Source organism: Poeciliopsis prolifica, unplaced genomic scaffold (genome assembly GCF_027474105.1).
Source record: "Poeciliopsis prolifica strain line A6 unplaced genomic scaffold, Auburn_PproV2 SCAFFOLD001, whole genome shotgun sequence".
NCBI classification, from domain to species: Eukaryota; Metazoa; Chordata; class Actinopteri; order Cyprinodontiformes; family Poeciliidae; genus Poeciliopsis; species Poeciliopsis prolifica.
The window spans coordinates 24,663,310-24,677,899 of NW_026562376.1; the positions used below are offsets into that span (position 1 = coordinate 24,663,310).

The 14,590-nt window shown below is 40.0% G+C and overlaps 1 protein-coding gene across 1 annotated transcript; it reads left to right on the forward strand.

The window, feature by feature from the left end:
- The first annotated feature begins 6,278 nt into the window (after positions 1–6,278).
- On the forward strand, positions 6,279–13,823 carry alx1 (ALX homeobox 1). The gene is made up of 4 exons (XM_055055275.1): positions 6,279–6,630; positions 6,879–7,183; positions 7,397–7,525; positions 11,168–13,823. The coding sequence occupies exons 1-4, from the start codon at positions 6,441–6,443 to the stop codon at positions 11,513–11,515; spliced, it is 972 nt and encodes a 323-aa protein (XP_054911250.1). The 5' UTR covers positions 6,279–6,440; the 3' UTR covers positions 11,516–13,823.
- Positions 13,824–14,590: the final 767 nt, after the last annotated feature.

A 14,590-nucleotide genomic window follows, 5' to 3' on the forward strand; every position in this document is an offset into this window, starting at 1 on the left:
TTTAAAGGTGCAGTTTGTAAATGTTGCAAAAAATATATAGGCCTATACATATTTTTTCTGTATTTATTAAAGTTGTCATCATGTCTTGATGGTTTCAGACATAATCTGACAAAAAATTGAGCTCCTCCATCTTTTCCCTGAGCTACTACCACTGCAGTGTGAAAAAATGAAGCTCTCCCGGTCAAAAGCAACCGATAAGAGCCAGGAGGCGGGTTTCCGCGCTGCCAATCAACCTTCTGTACGGGCTGCTAAATGTGCTAATGGTGGAGAAGCAATTTACCATTACAGTAAAACCGTCATCAGTGGCAATGCTAAAAAGCTTTAGCATTTCTTGCAGGATCTGTTGAGGTGCAAAACAGAGAGCAAGAGAGTGATTGACAGCGCTAAAACCCTCCTCCTGGCTCTGATTGGTTGTTTTTGACTGAGTGGTTTGTTTCTGTAGTTTGTTCTGGAAGAAGGCAGAGGGGCTTAATTTGTTTTATTTATTTATTTTTTACAGATTATTTGTTTTATACTCTCTGGACATGATAATTTTTTTAAAAATATGTTTAAAAATATATATGTTTTTATATCAAATTTACATACTCATTACTAAATTGATACAAAATCACAATACAATACTTTGACCTTTTTCAGTTGTGCACCGAAAATTGAACTAAATTATATTAAAAAATTAAAACTACTGCTACAACTAATAAAAAACTACATTTAGTTAATAAAAGTAGCACACGCACTCTACAAAGCAATTAAAACCAACTGAGTTAGACCAACATAAAGTCACAACAACTTAAAACTAAACTGAAATGAATAACCCTGGTGTGTATTTGTGTTCGTAATCCTCGTTTGGGTTCCTCGTCTGAGTTGCTGTCTGAAAAGAAGAAGGAAAAAAAAAATCATACGTTAATGAACGTTAAAACAAACAGGGAGCTCTTAGTTGGCAGGAAATGCGTGCCTGTCTGCTTATTTTCCTTCTATCGTCCAGCGTCTGCGGGGAGGTATTGGGCCGTGAGCTGGAGGGGATTTTCGGCACACGCCAGAGATGCGGTGGTCCTGTTTTTGGAAACATAAGAGCTCTGTCTTCTGTCGGGGGGGAGCAGGACGGGTTTGAAGTCCCGAGCCGTCTTCACACGTTGTTGTGCCGGTGCCGGATACATTTTTATCAAATACAGCAGATCGGTGAAAGAAGAGGGAAGTGTATGTTTTCCAAACCAGCTCAGAAACGCCACGGTTTGCTTCTGTTATATTTTGAGTCCATCATCCGCTGCACTGCATAATATTTTTAAGTGTAGCTCGTCGAGCCTTTGCATTCAAATTACTCAAAGTTACACCTCCAAATGGATGAAAAGACTTCTCAATGTGGTTTTAAGTTCAGCTGCAAATTCGTTCCATTCTTTTTTTCTTTTTTGTAGTTTCCAGAAACATTCCTGGAAACCTTTTTTTTTTTAAATCAAAACTTGTGTTCTGCCCATGGATTCTTGGATATAACCCTGAAATACATCTAATGACTTTCGACACTTTCTTCTTGTTTGTGTACTTACAGCTGCTAATTTAATGCTGAAATTTAAAGAGATCACTCTTTCATCAAACGACGACACACTGGTGTGGGAGGATTATGAATGACATATCCATGTTCTGTCATTGAAATAGTCCGCACGAAAAGGATATAAAGACTTTTCATGCACCATAGTTTTCAAATTTTACTCTTGCTGATTTGTTTTCTTTAAATGAATTCTGTTGAAACACTTAAAATGATCCATGTTAAGCTCACAGTTAGTCTAGATTCTCTTTCAATTTAAATTTTCCCTTCACTTCAAAACTTCATGGTGGTGTGCATACTCACACATTAGCACATTGATCAGCACTGATTGACAGCGCTAAGTCCCTCCTCCTGGCTCCGATTGGTTGTTTTAGGTCAGAGCGATGCGTTTCTTCAGGCAGTAGTTGATCTTTTGACAGTTTTAAATTATACGGGGGAAAAAAAGACATTTTTGTAAAAGTTACATACTGGATTTGTTTCAGGCTTTTGAATCATGAGCAAGATTAGGCAATTAGCGTTTTCTGAATAATTTGGTTTCTGAGTCAATTCATGGACAAACCCAGAGAAACAAAAAGCCATGGTTCACTTATGAAATGTTAGAGTTTAGGGTCTCTACTTTTTAAGAAAAATCTTCAGCATTTGATTGAAATATTGTGATGCCAATCGGTGTGGCACGAACAATTTTCTCAAGGGGTCAGAGGCCTTTCTGGATTCGCTGCGGTACAAGCTGCTGCAGGAGAACATTCCTGCCATCAGCGTCAACTGAAACTCTTTGAAGAGACATTTGATTTCTCTTTGGGATCAATAAAGTCTTTTTGAATTAGATTTTTATTTTTTGTTTTAAATAGAACATTCCAAAATATGTCAACATGACATTAACGTAGTCCTCCTGGGCCCTGGGTTGAGTGGGTTTTCTGTGGCCCGTGCTGTGCATTAACACCAACCCAGATGGCACCAGGGAGACGGGAGATGGTGACAGTCGGCAACGAACGTCGCTCCATTCCTGGAGGGACGGCAGACAAACACAAACAAAAAGAACGTTCAAAAGTGCTGCTTTCACTTTTTGGAAACTCCTCCTAAAGTCAAACGGGAGAATGAATCCGTCTCAAGCAGGATTCATTGAACTCTGCACAGTTTGGGCTTCAGGAGCAAAACAAACTCTGGTTTGATTTTTGCCAACGTTTGAAGACGTTTCAGAAGATTCAATTAGAGCTTAAGAGCGGCTTAAGGCGCAGTGATGTCATGCTCTCTCTCTCTCTCTCCTCTGGTTCGGTCAGGCTGAACTGTGTTGGGTCACATTAGAACTGACAGAACCCAGCGTTCATTTCCTGGAGTTTGATGCTGAACGCTGTGGGACTCAGTAATTTGCTGCGTTTCCAACACAAATGTCCGCAGATCTTCGTCTATTTCCTGCTAACGTCGAAAAAACAAAAGTATTAATATTACACCTGAGTCAGCGTGTTCACTAGATAAGTGAACAGCAATGGGATGTAAACAATTACATGCAGAGAGATATTTGTTTCATTCCGGACCTCAAGCCCCTTTTACATTAGAGATGTTCAGTAACAACTTTTCTTCATAAAGTGTGTCAGAGCTCTGCTGCAGCCAGCTGCACGGTGCTGGAAAAGACAAAAACAATCCATCATGCTGCAGCTACTTCCTGTCGTCTTCGTCGTTTACGCCAGCAGTAGCGTCTGGTTGTTGGTCACGTGACTGCTGTGAGAAACCATCGTTTCTGTCGCAGTTTTTCGAACTGAACGTCTGTTTCGAAACTACAGGAAAACTGAAGGGGAAAACTTTTTCTGGAAAAATGTGCGTGTGTGTGTTTTGAGTTGTGTTTCCATTGAGCAAATTTAAATTTCACTTACGGTTAGTGAAAAAGCTGCTACTGCTTTTTTTTTTTTCATCCTTGGAGAACCAGTCCAAGTGATCAACCTGTTGGTTAAAGTCAGCCTCAGTCTTGTTCTCTATTATGTCTGGCCCTTCAGACTCGGGGCCCGTCGCTCTCCACGGTGAACTCTTCACATTTTCTCCTCAGCGTGGGCCAGTGCGCGGGCTCGCTGTGACAGATCCTCCCTCGTTATTTGTTTTGAAACCTTCTGCTGTGGCACCGAGCGGCCCCCAGGTAACCGCCACTGACCCCGCAGCGAACCGAGGCCGCGCCCGCTGGGCCACGCGGGGGCGTGGAGGCGTGGAGCCCGGGAGACGCACCGCGGTGCCGGCGGTAACATAATTCCTCCAGTGAAGAGAGGATTTCAGACGGACTCTTTTCCTGCAGGTTCGGGTCGGGGAGGCTCCCCGCAGGGCCCGGGCTTTGCGCGGCTCCTGCAGGGGATTCGGCGCATGCAGAAGGAGGATGTTCCGTCTTTGATCCGGTGCGTCATTCATGGAGCTGATGAATTTCAGGCACAAGCTGAATTTTTGACGCCGTGTGCAGCAATGACCACACATTAGAATTGGTGTTTTTTGTTTTTGCTTTTCTTTTTTACATAAGTCAGCAAGTCAGTGATTATTATCGCAGTCATTTAAGTCAAATAAATAAATAAAATAGAAAAAATTATATATAGGCTAAAGCAAAAAAAAAAAAAAAAAGTACCAGATGTGTTCAAGCTTCCAAATCACGGAATTTCAATTAAAAAGGCATTCTTCTTCTGAGTCAAATGTCATTATTAATCACTGCCACCAAATATCAAAAACAAAAAATGTAGAAAAAAATATTGTTCAGCTTTTTCCTTTTGACTGAGCACAAAAATCAGCTGGCTGTAGATAAGTTTATCAACAAATACATTAATGATATTGTACATTAATGCACCAGTTGATTTCTGCAGGCTGAAATGAAAAATTAAGAGCAAATGAACTTTGTTCAGCAGGAATGAAGCTGGCTAAATAATTTTAAAAAATAATCATTAAAAAAACAACAACAAAAAGAAACAAATATAAAATAAATTTCGTTTTTTTAAATATAAGCATCAAAAGGACAAAAGTGTCAAAACTTTCTTTAAAAAAGTGGATGGAAGGAATTCACTGCTAAAAAACCCCCCTGCGATCTTTGCTTCAGTAAAAATACAACAAAATACAGATGAATTTCCATGGAGTCAGATTGCATTTTAAAAGATTTCATTATATTGTGACCTTCCCCCCCCTAAAAGAAAACAAAACAATGACTCTTTAAAGTTCAGAGCAGCTAGAAAGAAAAAACAAAGTAAAATATAAAAGAGCTGAAGTTACAAATAATGTTCGATTTATTCCATTTTCCTAAAGTCCTCTCCTCCCCCCCCCCATCCCCCCGTCAATATTTAGACCTATTTTGATTATTAACCGCCAGGCTGGACGAGTTCAATCTCTCTGACAAGGACGAAGCAGCGCCTCCACGCAGGCTCGTGTCCCATCCGGCTCCATATTAATCGGAACATTCTCCTGTCGGCTTCGTTTTCGTTTGGGTTTTCATTCTCCTCCGATTAACCGCAGCGACCAGCGGGGCGGCTGGCGAGTCCCCGACCGACCGAGCCTCGCTTTCTCGCGCAACCTGCAGCCCGGGATGAATTAGAGCCTCGTTCCGGCTGTCTAAACATGCTGTAAATTAAAGTCACTTTTGATTGCTTCCTCGGAGCGGATCTGGAGTCACGTCGAACCGCTGTTTGCTTTGGACCCGGGCCGCAGCGCAGGAGGAGGAGGAGCGGCGCGGTGCGGCGCGGCGCGCTGCTTTGGTTGCACTGTAAAAAAAAAAAAAAAAAAAAAAAAAAAAAAAAATGCTTTAGAGGTCGGTGAGTTTTAGTCGTCACAACTTTAAATCGCAATCAGGCTTATTAATTATTAGCATCTTTCTGAAACTAAATTGTTTAATATTTAAAAAAAAATTTTATCGGCATATAGGTGGAGATCTTGGTTTGTCCAACAGAAGCGATATGTTGATATAAACCGATACATGACGATTTCAATGAATCTAAAAGTGAAAAAGTCCCACGAGTACGGGATAGTTCAGGAATAGAAGTCAATCTTGATATCAATATTTTTATTCAATTCTTGAAATAGCTAAAAAATTTTTATCCCAGAGGGGGAATTTAGATGTAACTCGCATGATCCAAGTTCCTCGATTGATTTGTTGAGGATGTCCTGTATCAGTCTGTGTCACAGTGGACCGTGAAAAGCCTCTGACTGAAGACTCTCTGTCAGTTTATGTGAGGATGAGTGAATATTAACTAATTAGATCAGAACATCAACATTTGTGACTTAAAAAAGTCAGAGTTGGAACAAGAATACAGATTAGCATTAGCACTCAAAACTTTGCCAGCCAGTTAGCTTTTTAACCACTGGTTGTCAGAGAACAAATTTGAATTGCTTGATTCTGTTTCACTAATTTAATGCCTCATTCACAGTTACTTCTATAGCTTAACACACAAAGAACAGAAAATTAGCAAAAAAAATTTTTTTGGGAATGAGCAGTTACAATTTACCAAATTTAATTTATTAGTTACATATTTTTTTCTTAACCAATTAAATTATTCTTAAACTGTTTTGATTTCTCATCAGAAATACTGAGTAAAAGAATATCAAAAAAAAAAATAAATTCACAAATTGGTTGGCCAAATTTATTGATAAAACTCTACCCGTTAGTTTTGCCAGTGCATTGAGGAGGAGGAGGAGGTCTGCGTCTGGACCTTTAAGGAACTCAGAGCTGCTCTTCGGCTCTATTAGACGTCGGGGCTTCACCGCACAGCAAATTAAAACTCCATCGGCGCTTTATTGCATTACAGGACACCTCTCCACTCCTCTGCTTGCGTTTTTTCTCCCCTCCCCACACACATTTTTTTTGACATAGGCTATATATATAAATATGTATCTATATGTACATATATATTGATAGGTGCTGACATTTAATTAGAGGGAGCGCTTTATTGGAATCATGATGGAGTACATAGAGGATAAGTTCGCCTTGAAAAGCCAGGCGATGAAGGCCAGCGAGTACTATATGGACCAAGTCATGGAGAGCTTGGACAGCGCGCAGTACTTCAACAAGCCGTCCCCGAAGTGCGCGCAGGCCTTCGGTCTGCAGGGCGCCGAGCACCGCTCATCGCCCTGCGGAGATCAGAGCGGTGAGTAGGAACTTGTTTTTTTTTTTTGTTGTTTTTTTTTTGCGCTCTTGTGAACTGGGTGGTGCGCATCTGTGGGTACATTAGAGAGAAAATGTATATTTTTAATTTTTTTTTTCAATTTTATTTTTTGTTAAAACAATATAATATAATATAATATAATATAATATAATATAATATAATATAATATAATATAATATAATATAATATAATATAATATAATATAATATAATAATTTGGTCTCCTATCAGCCAGTTACGGAGTTCCGAAAACGGACGAGGACTCCCTGCGCTCGGATCTCGCGAGGTCCATCGACAGCTGCTGCTCCCTGCGCGCGTCTCCGGTCACGAGCGGTCCGGAAAAGACCGAGCTGGATGACGTGGGGGACAAGTGCGACAGCAACGTGTCCAGCAGCAAGAAGAGGAGGCACCGGACCACCTTCACCAGCGCGCAGCTGGAGGAGCTGGAGAAGGTGTTCCAGAAGACCCACTACCCGGACGTCTACGTGCGGGAGCAGCTGGCCATGAGGACGGAGCTAACGGAGGCCCGGGTCCAGGTACGGTGAGGCCTAGCTTACCTTTAGTGTTTTTTTTTTTTTTTTTTTTAAGAACGTTTTCAAGATACGTTAATTCAAAAAAAAAAAAAAAAAAAAAAAAAACAAACAAACAGAAACATAAAATTTGTTAGCTTGTCATTTTTCTAAGCAACACCGTTTAGTTTGTGGGTTCAAGCCGCGGCAGGTTGAGTTTTATCCGTTTCTTCCTGCCAGGTTTGGTTCCAGAACCGGAGAGCCAAGTGGAGGAAAAGGGAGCGATACGGACAGATCCAACAGGCCAAGAGTCACTTCGCGGCCACGTACGACCTGTCAGTGTTACCCCGGTCCGACAGCTACACACAGGCGAGTTTCTTTTAAATCAGCGGGATTTTATATATTTATTTATTACATTTTATGTTTCGGACTGGAAGTGAAAGAAATCCTCTGATTAAAGCAACTTTTCCATTTTAAGACGTTTGCAGACGTCCTTCGGGATGGACTTTCATCTTTATTTCTGAGCCGAAATGGTTTCAGTGTGCCACGTAAAATATTATTTGATAGATTTCAACCCACGTTCTCAACAAAACTAGTTGAATTTTACCCAATTATTTTTTTCTACACGTACACAAAAACCTCCAAAACAAAAAAAAAAAATAATAAAATAACAACTTGCTTGGATTAAGGCATATAAGTAAATAGAGGAAAACTAATAAAGTGAGATGTAAGCCAAATTTTAATAAAAATTTGTTGCAGCTAATTTGAACTTTCTCTACTGCAAAATGAATGAGGGTTCTTACCTTGTATGAGCCTTATACTGTACATTGATTCATAATCGGACTCATGTGACTCAATCTTTATGTTCTCTGTCAGACAGAAACATGACGATTGTCTGAACCGATTTCATTCAATTCTATTCTAACGAGAAATATAGGGAACAAAATTTACATTTAATGTTTTACATTGAATGTACAAACTAATATCCATAATCAAAGCAATAATAAGAAAAATATTAAACTTTAATTATCTACAAAACTCAATTTCTTTCCTTCCTGGATCTATTTTGTGTGGAATCCTCCAACTTGGCCTCCGATCTTTCCTCGGTCCGCTCACTTCTGACAAAAATGCACAACAACTTGCGTCAACGGCTCACTCGCCATGAATCACTTCCAGTGAAAGCCATCTTCAGATAAGAGCCCCGGAACGCTGATTAGAGCCCCCGCGAGGTGTCACCTCGGAATGAATGGCCCTCATATCAGATTTCATGTCGGCCGACCATTAATCTTTTAGTTTGAGCAAAGGTCAGGTACAAGATGAGGTGAGAGGAGACGCGGGGTGTCAGTCTGTCCTTTGGTTAGGCGTTCCCTCTCACAAACTGACACCGAGTCTCCAAAAGGAGTTCCAAGTGTTGTGGAACTTTTTTTCCCTCTCTCTCTTTTAAAAAAAAAAATACATTTTTCTAAGAAAGAAATGGAAGCTCTATGTTACGGGTTTTTTAAAATGAAGATGCTCTGAAATGAAACTGGAAAAGAAGAAGCGTTTCGTTCAAAGCTCTGCCTCGCATTTTCTTCCCAAATGTTCCTGAAGGGCTTCCTTACATACCAGCCTTACTAGCACAGCTGAAGCCAATTATGGATCTGCTTTTCAAACCCATCCTGAGTTCTTGTAGCTTTTAGACGGTAGACCGGTCTGTTTGTGCTTTTTTATTTCACCAAATGTGATGCATGTTTTCATCTGGCCCCTTTAGAAGACCAGGATTATCCCTCTGTTGCGACCACATATTGTTCCTGCAGAAACAAGTTAGTCTCGCTGTCTCTGTCTCAAACGGTGGTTAGCTCGTGTTCTCTGTTTTCTGGAAGCCACAGTGGGGCAGACGGTGTTAAATAAACAACCTTCACTTTAGGTGTTTCTTTACATCCATTTTTGTCTTTGCCGTAAGAAGGTTTTACGTATTTAAAATACCTTATTTAGACTCAATGTAACCAGGAGCAAATGCATGATTGTGTCATCTTGTTTCAGCCGTCATCTCATCGGAGCGGGCAGAGGAACATCAAATCAAGCTGCCTCGAGTCAGAGATCTCGCTAAATGTCTTCTTTGTCCTCTGTGCTAAACTTAGAAGTGGTCATGATGAACTTTTCTGCAACCTTAGGTTTCCAAATGAGTTTGTCTTATGGCTTTTTCCCCTTTACCACCTTTAAACCGTAGACTGTGGGCGTGTTAACCCAGAAATGGAAGGTATTTCACTTCCTGTTCAACTTGTCTGGTCAGTGAACTGGACACAGGAGGAAGTCATGGAGGCAGATTTCATTCATCAAACCGTTACTCCATTGGCCCAGGATAAAAGTCGTTGCAAGTCAGGCTTGGTACATAAAAGAAAATCGTTTCAATTCAGTCACACACACAGTTGATCCCGTTTTTCAGACAGTACTTTATGCTCAGTTAATTATTGAGAGTAGCTTAAAAAGTCTAGTTTTCATCTTGTTGAATGGCGGTTTGCTCAGTTGCAAGCTTCTGGAATGTGATAACTTCCAGAAGCTTAACCACAGAATGCTCCACATTTATTAGTACGCCTGGTGAACATACGTGAAAACAAAAAATTATAATAATAATTTCAGATGTTATTGCAGTAGCAGAATCACATGTACAGCTGTGGTTATATCCACTAATGTTTTGAACTACTAATGTTTTAAATTCTTTTTATGTGAGACTAATTTCTCTTAGATTCCCATCTTTCTGCAGATAAAGAAGCAGGCACTTTAACTAAACAGCATATTCTTCTGAATTGCTCATTTTAAAGCTTGGCTAGATGAAATTACCCTCAGAGTTGTATTTCATATTTATACTTTTGGATGATCACTTATTGAAACTTCTCAACACTGATCAACTTTTGTTAAGAATGGGTTTCAAAATGCCGCCATTTCTTTTGTCTAATAGGATTTAAAGAAATCTGAGATTTTATATATAGAAAAGAAATACTGGACATAGATTTTTGTTCCCTTTCTCAATAAATGTTCTCAAATACATATTTTCTAACATTGTGAGATCGAGCTGCTGCCATAACATGAGTTTATTTTAAGGCTTTTAACACGTCCGCTAGTAACTCTGGAACTTTTCAAGATTTCATCTTCAGAGATGTTATCATCCGGTCCTGCGGTGAAAAGATTTAAAACATATTTTCACAGTTTTGTGAAAATACGGATTCAATCATTTTATTTCTCGTCATATTCCTATAAAACAAACAAGTACATAGATAAATAAACAAATAAATACATTTTGTCACTCAAAAAAAGTTAATGAAAAAGGACCAGGACTTTCCACTTAAAGAGCATTTTTGTGGTAAATGTAAATAAATCAATAGCATTTTATAACTTCTAAGATTGTCCTGTTTGAATCAGGAAATGTGGAATAAAAATGAGGAATGTCAACATCGAACTTGGACCAAATGACCAGAAATTGCCGTTTTTCTTAATGAATGCCTCTTGGTTTTTCTAAGAGGTGCACCGATTGCAGTTTTTTGGCCGATCACTGATCACTGACCTTTAAAAAGCCTGACCTGCTGATTCCAATACAAATGTTTTATTTATTTTTTTGTCTGAAATGTTGCTAAATATGGCAAGACAATTGCTGAGTTCGTAACAGTGGGGTGACTTTTGTTAACTGCAAATGTGCAGACATGAAGGCGGGGCTAACAGCCAGACATCTGTCATTGCAGAGCAGCCAGGGACAGAGCTTGATTTTCAGACTTTTCTTAGGTACAAAGGATTGCCTCCCAAAATGAAGGAAATCAGGTCCGACTTATCGGTGCCCCCCTAGTCCTTCTTTAACATTTAAAGTCTCAGACTTCATCATTGAACATGTTTTTATTGCAGTGTGGATTTTGATATGTAAAGATCTCAGATTAAAATAAAATAAACTTCAAGCTGTAATTTCTCCGATTTAGCTGTTTTTGTTTTCCTTAGAAAAAATGTCAACATTGAGTGGATTTAATGTGAAACTATTCCCATCAGATCCCCAACAATCTGTGGCCGAGCGCGGCCCCCGGCGGCTCCGTGGTGTCCTCCTGCATGCTGCCCCGGAGGTCCCCTCCATGCGTCACCTCCTACTCCCACTCCCCCCGCGCCACCGCCGCCTCCACTGCCGCCGACCACGGCTACGTGGGCTTCGCCGGCCAGCAGAACCAGTTTGGACACGTCTCCCTCAACAACTTCTTCGGCGCCGACTCCCTCCTCACGCCGGCCGCCAACGGCCATCCTGCCTTCGAGGCCAAGCCCGAGTTCGAGAGGCGCTCGTCCAGCATCGCCGTGCTGCGCATGAAGGCCAAGGAGCACGCCGCCAACATCTCCTGGGCCATGTGAACCCAACAGAGGTTCTGAAACCGGAACGCCTGCAGAGACAGGGCACGGACTGTTTCTGGACTTTCCAGCTTCCCGAAGAACATAGGTAGGTAGGTAGGTAGACGTGGAAAATTTGCCTTAACTCACGGGTCCATACGGCTTCAGGAGAAACTTCAGCTCAAGTTTGACTGAAGAGGAAATGGCATTGAGGAAAGTTGTTAGCAAACGACAGAAGGACGGTTTAAAGGGGTAGTTTTATGTAACATTGACTTTTTTCAGCTTAACATCATGTTGTAATGACATACCAGGAGTGTTGCTTTGATTCTTTCATGTGCGTTTGAGGAATCCTTTGGTCACCATAGCAACCATTGAGCTGTGCAGAATCCCTGGGGGGACCGAGCGACAACTTCCAGACGAAGCTCTGAGCCGCACTTTTCTTAGCTTCTGCCGCACAGATCAGCCCTCCCTCACTCAGCTCCTTCAGACTAGCCAGCAGTAATTAGTAAACACTTGGTGGAACTGGGCATCTATTGAGCTCATTACACAAGCTTCCTCTCAGTGCAATGCTGGTTAAAACAGTGTTTGAGAGGTTAAAAGTGGAGTGATGAGGTGATGATTTCCTGAAGGCGGAGCTTCAGAAAGAGCTAGAGTTTTTAAAGAAACAGAAGCCTAATTTCAAGGCATTAAAGTATGTCAAATTTCAAGTCATATTTGATGTATATAGGATTTTTATGACAACTGAAGGCAAGATAGGTACTTCATTGTGCTATAAAATGGGACAATGTGCCTGGAAAACACATAATACACATAATCCTGCCCCTTTAAAGAGTCCTTGATCTTTTTCACATTTTCTTCTGTCGGAACCTTAAACTCTGATGTATAATTCCATGTGATACATCAACACCAAGTCGTGCATTGTCTAAAGTGCAGAAATAAAAACTTATTAAAGGAAATATTTGGGGTGTTTATGCAAGCAGCATAAACATCCCAATAGTAGAATGGAGGGTCGGAAAAACAGTGGCAGGCGTGATACTGGCTCACTGGATGTTCACACTGCAGCAAAAAACCCCACCAAGTTTCACACATTATAAATAAAATTGATTATGATTATTATTTAAGGTTTATGCGTTCATCTTGATTTTACAGTGAATGTGACCATAAAGGAAGGAATCAGTCAGACCTGCAGTGCAATCAAAAAAAGGCCACAAGAAATTATTTTTGTGATTTCAAGGTGACAAATTTGACCAAAAAGTTAGAACACCACTATCTTACCAGATGCTATTTTCACATCTGTTATTGTGGTTAGGAATTTCATATAATTATTAATTCCCCAATTGATTAAACCATTTAAAACAGTCTGGGCTTTTTATGAGGAGACCTTTTCTTTGAAAATTAAGTTTTTTTCAAGACTTTCAAAATCTTAAGACGGGTGAGTGCAAACGCCAATAATTTGATAAATATTTCAAATTCTTCCTTAACAGTTTGGGTGTTATAATGTTCATTGTCGATCTAAAACTTTAAAAAGTGATTTTGTGTGTTGCGAGTTTCAGTTTCATTTGACCACATCATCCTCTTTGATATTTCTGTATCTGCAGGTTTTGTTACCACTTTCTTATGTTATTTCAGGTCTTCTTAACATTGGTTGCACTGGATTGTATTTAGGATTATGAAGTCAAAAGGCCAGAACACAAACACACACTTTTCCGATCTTTTTATTTGGGAAATATGCGGAGACAGTCTACTGACACATCACCACTTTGTGTTGGTCTATCACACAAAATCCCCAGTGGAAAAAAACATCGAAGTTTGTTAATGTTTTTGTGGGGGGAAAAAATGTGAAAAAGCTCAACAGGCATGAATTATTATTTTTTTTCTTTTTCAATGATTCCCGTGTTGATGTTCTGTTCGTGTTTGAGTTCCCGGTCAGAACAAACATTACTTGACCTCCTGTGATCTGCGGAGGTGAGAGCCGCCATGAAGTCTTCCTCCGCCGAGGTCATGGAGTCACTTCCTCATGACCGAGACGTAAAGAAGGACAACAGGAAGCAGTAAAAAAAAAAGAAAGAAAATCCCAAAGTCTCTTGACAGAATTTGTGAGCATTCTGTCGCTTTTTGGAGCCGGTCTGAAAAAGCTTTCCTCTGAGGTCCGGACTGGGAGTGAAGCGAACCGACTGTTGGTACTAACGTGTCTGTGTGCTTTGTAGCAAAGCTCTGAATCCCTATCGTCTGCCTTTGGTCTGCATGGCACAGTGCAGGCAACGCAGGCAGGTTCTGGAACTGTATGTGTTTTAATGTGTTTGTGGACGTGTAATAAATGAATGTCACTTCATGTTGGAACTGTTCTGTTTTTTGTTTGAAAGAATAAAGATTTACACAAGCTGAAATTAAACCACAAAAAGGGACAGAAAAGGCCAAATAATAAAAAACACATTTGCAATTTTCTGAACTAATCAGGCTCAAGGATTGACTGATATTAAAAATTACACACAAGTGATATATATTTTGTAATGGGGAAAATACCACATTATGAAATAATCTGATATATGCTAGCTAACATTTATTAGCCACTAACAGATTCTAAATGTTAGGAATTTGGTAGGAACTTATTGGCAATTGTGGCTAACGTTAAGAGTTAGCTACAGTTGCCATCAAATAAAATTACCTGACATGTTTTCATAGAGTGTTTCATTTTTAAATGATGGGATCAGACAGAGGTTTTGATTAGAGGTGGTGAAAAAGGGTCAAACTGAAACTAAAAGCTAAAAACTAACACAGGAACGAGAATCTAACTGAGTACACACTGAACAGGGCACAATCTAAACAAAGCAGGTTAACCAGTATGGAACAACATTAACGACAAGAATCAGCAACACAAAATAATTCAGATACAAAACCAAGAGGCGACCAAAACCACATACCCTGGGATTATGTGATCAGGTCAGAAAAGGTGTTTGTTTTGTTAATAATAATAATGATTAATAATAAAAGTTTTAAAAACAGTTATACCATGTGTCAAACTCAAGGCCTGGGGCCAAATGCGGCCCGCTGTACAATTTTATGTGGCTCTCTAGACAAATAAACAGAAATTTCAAAATA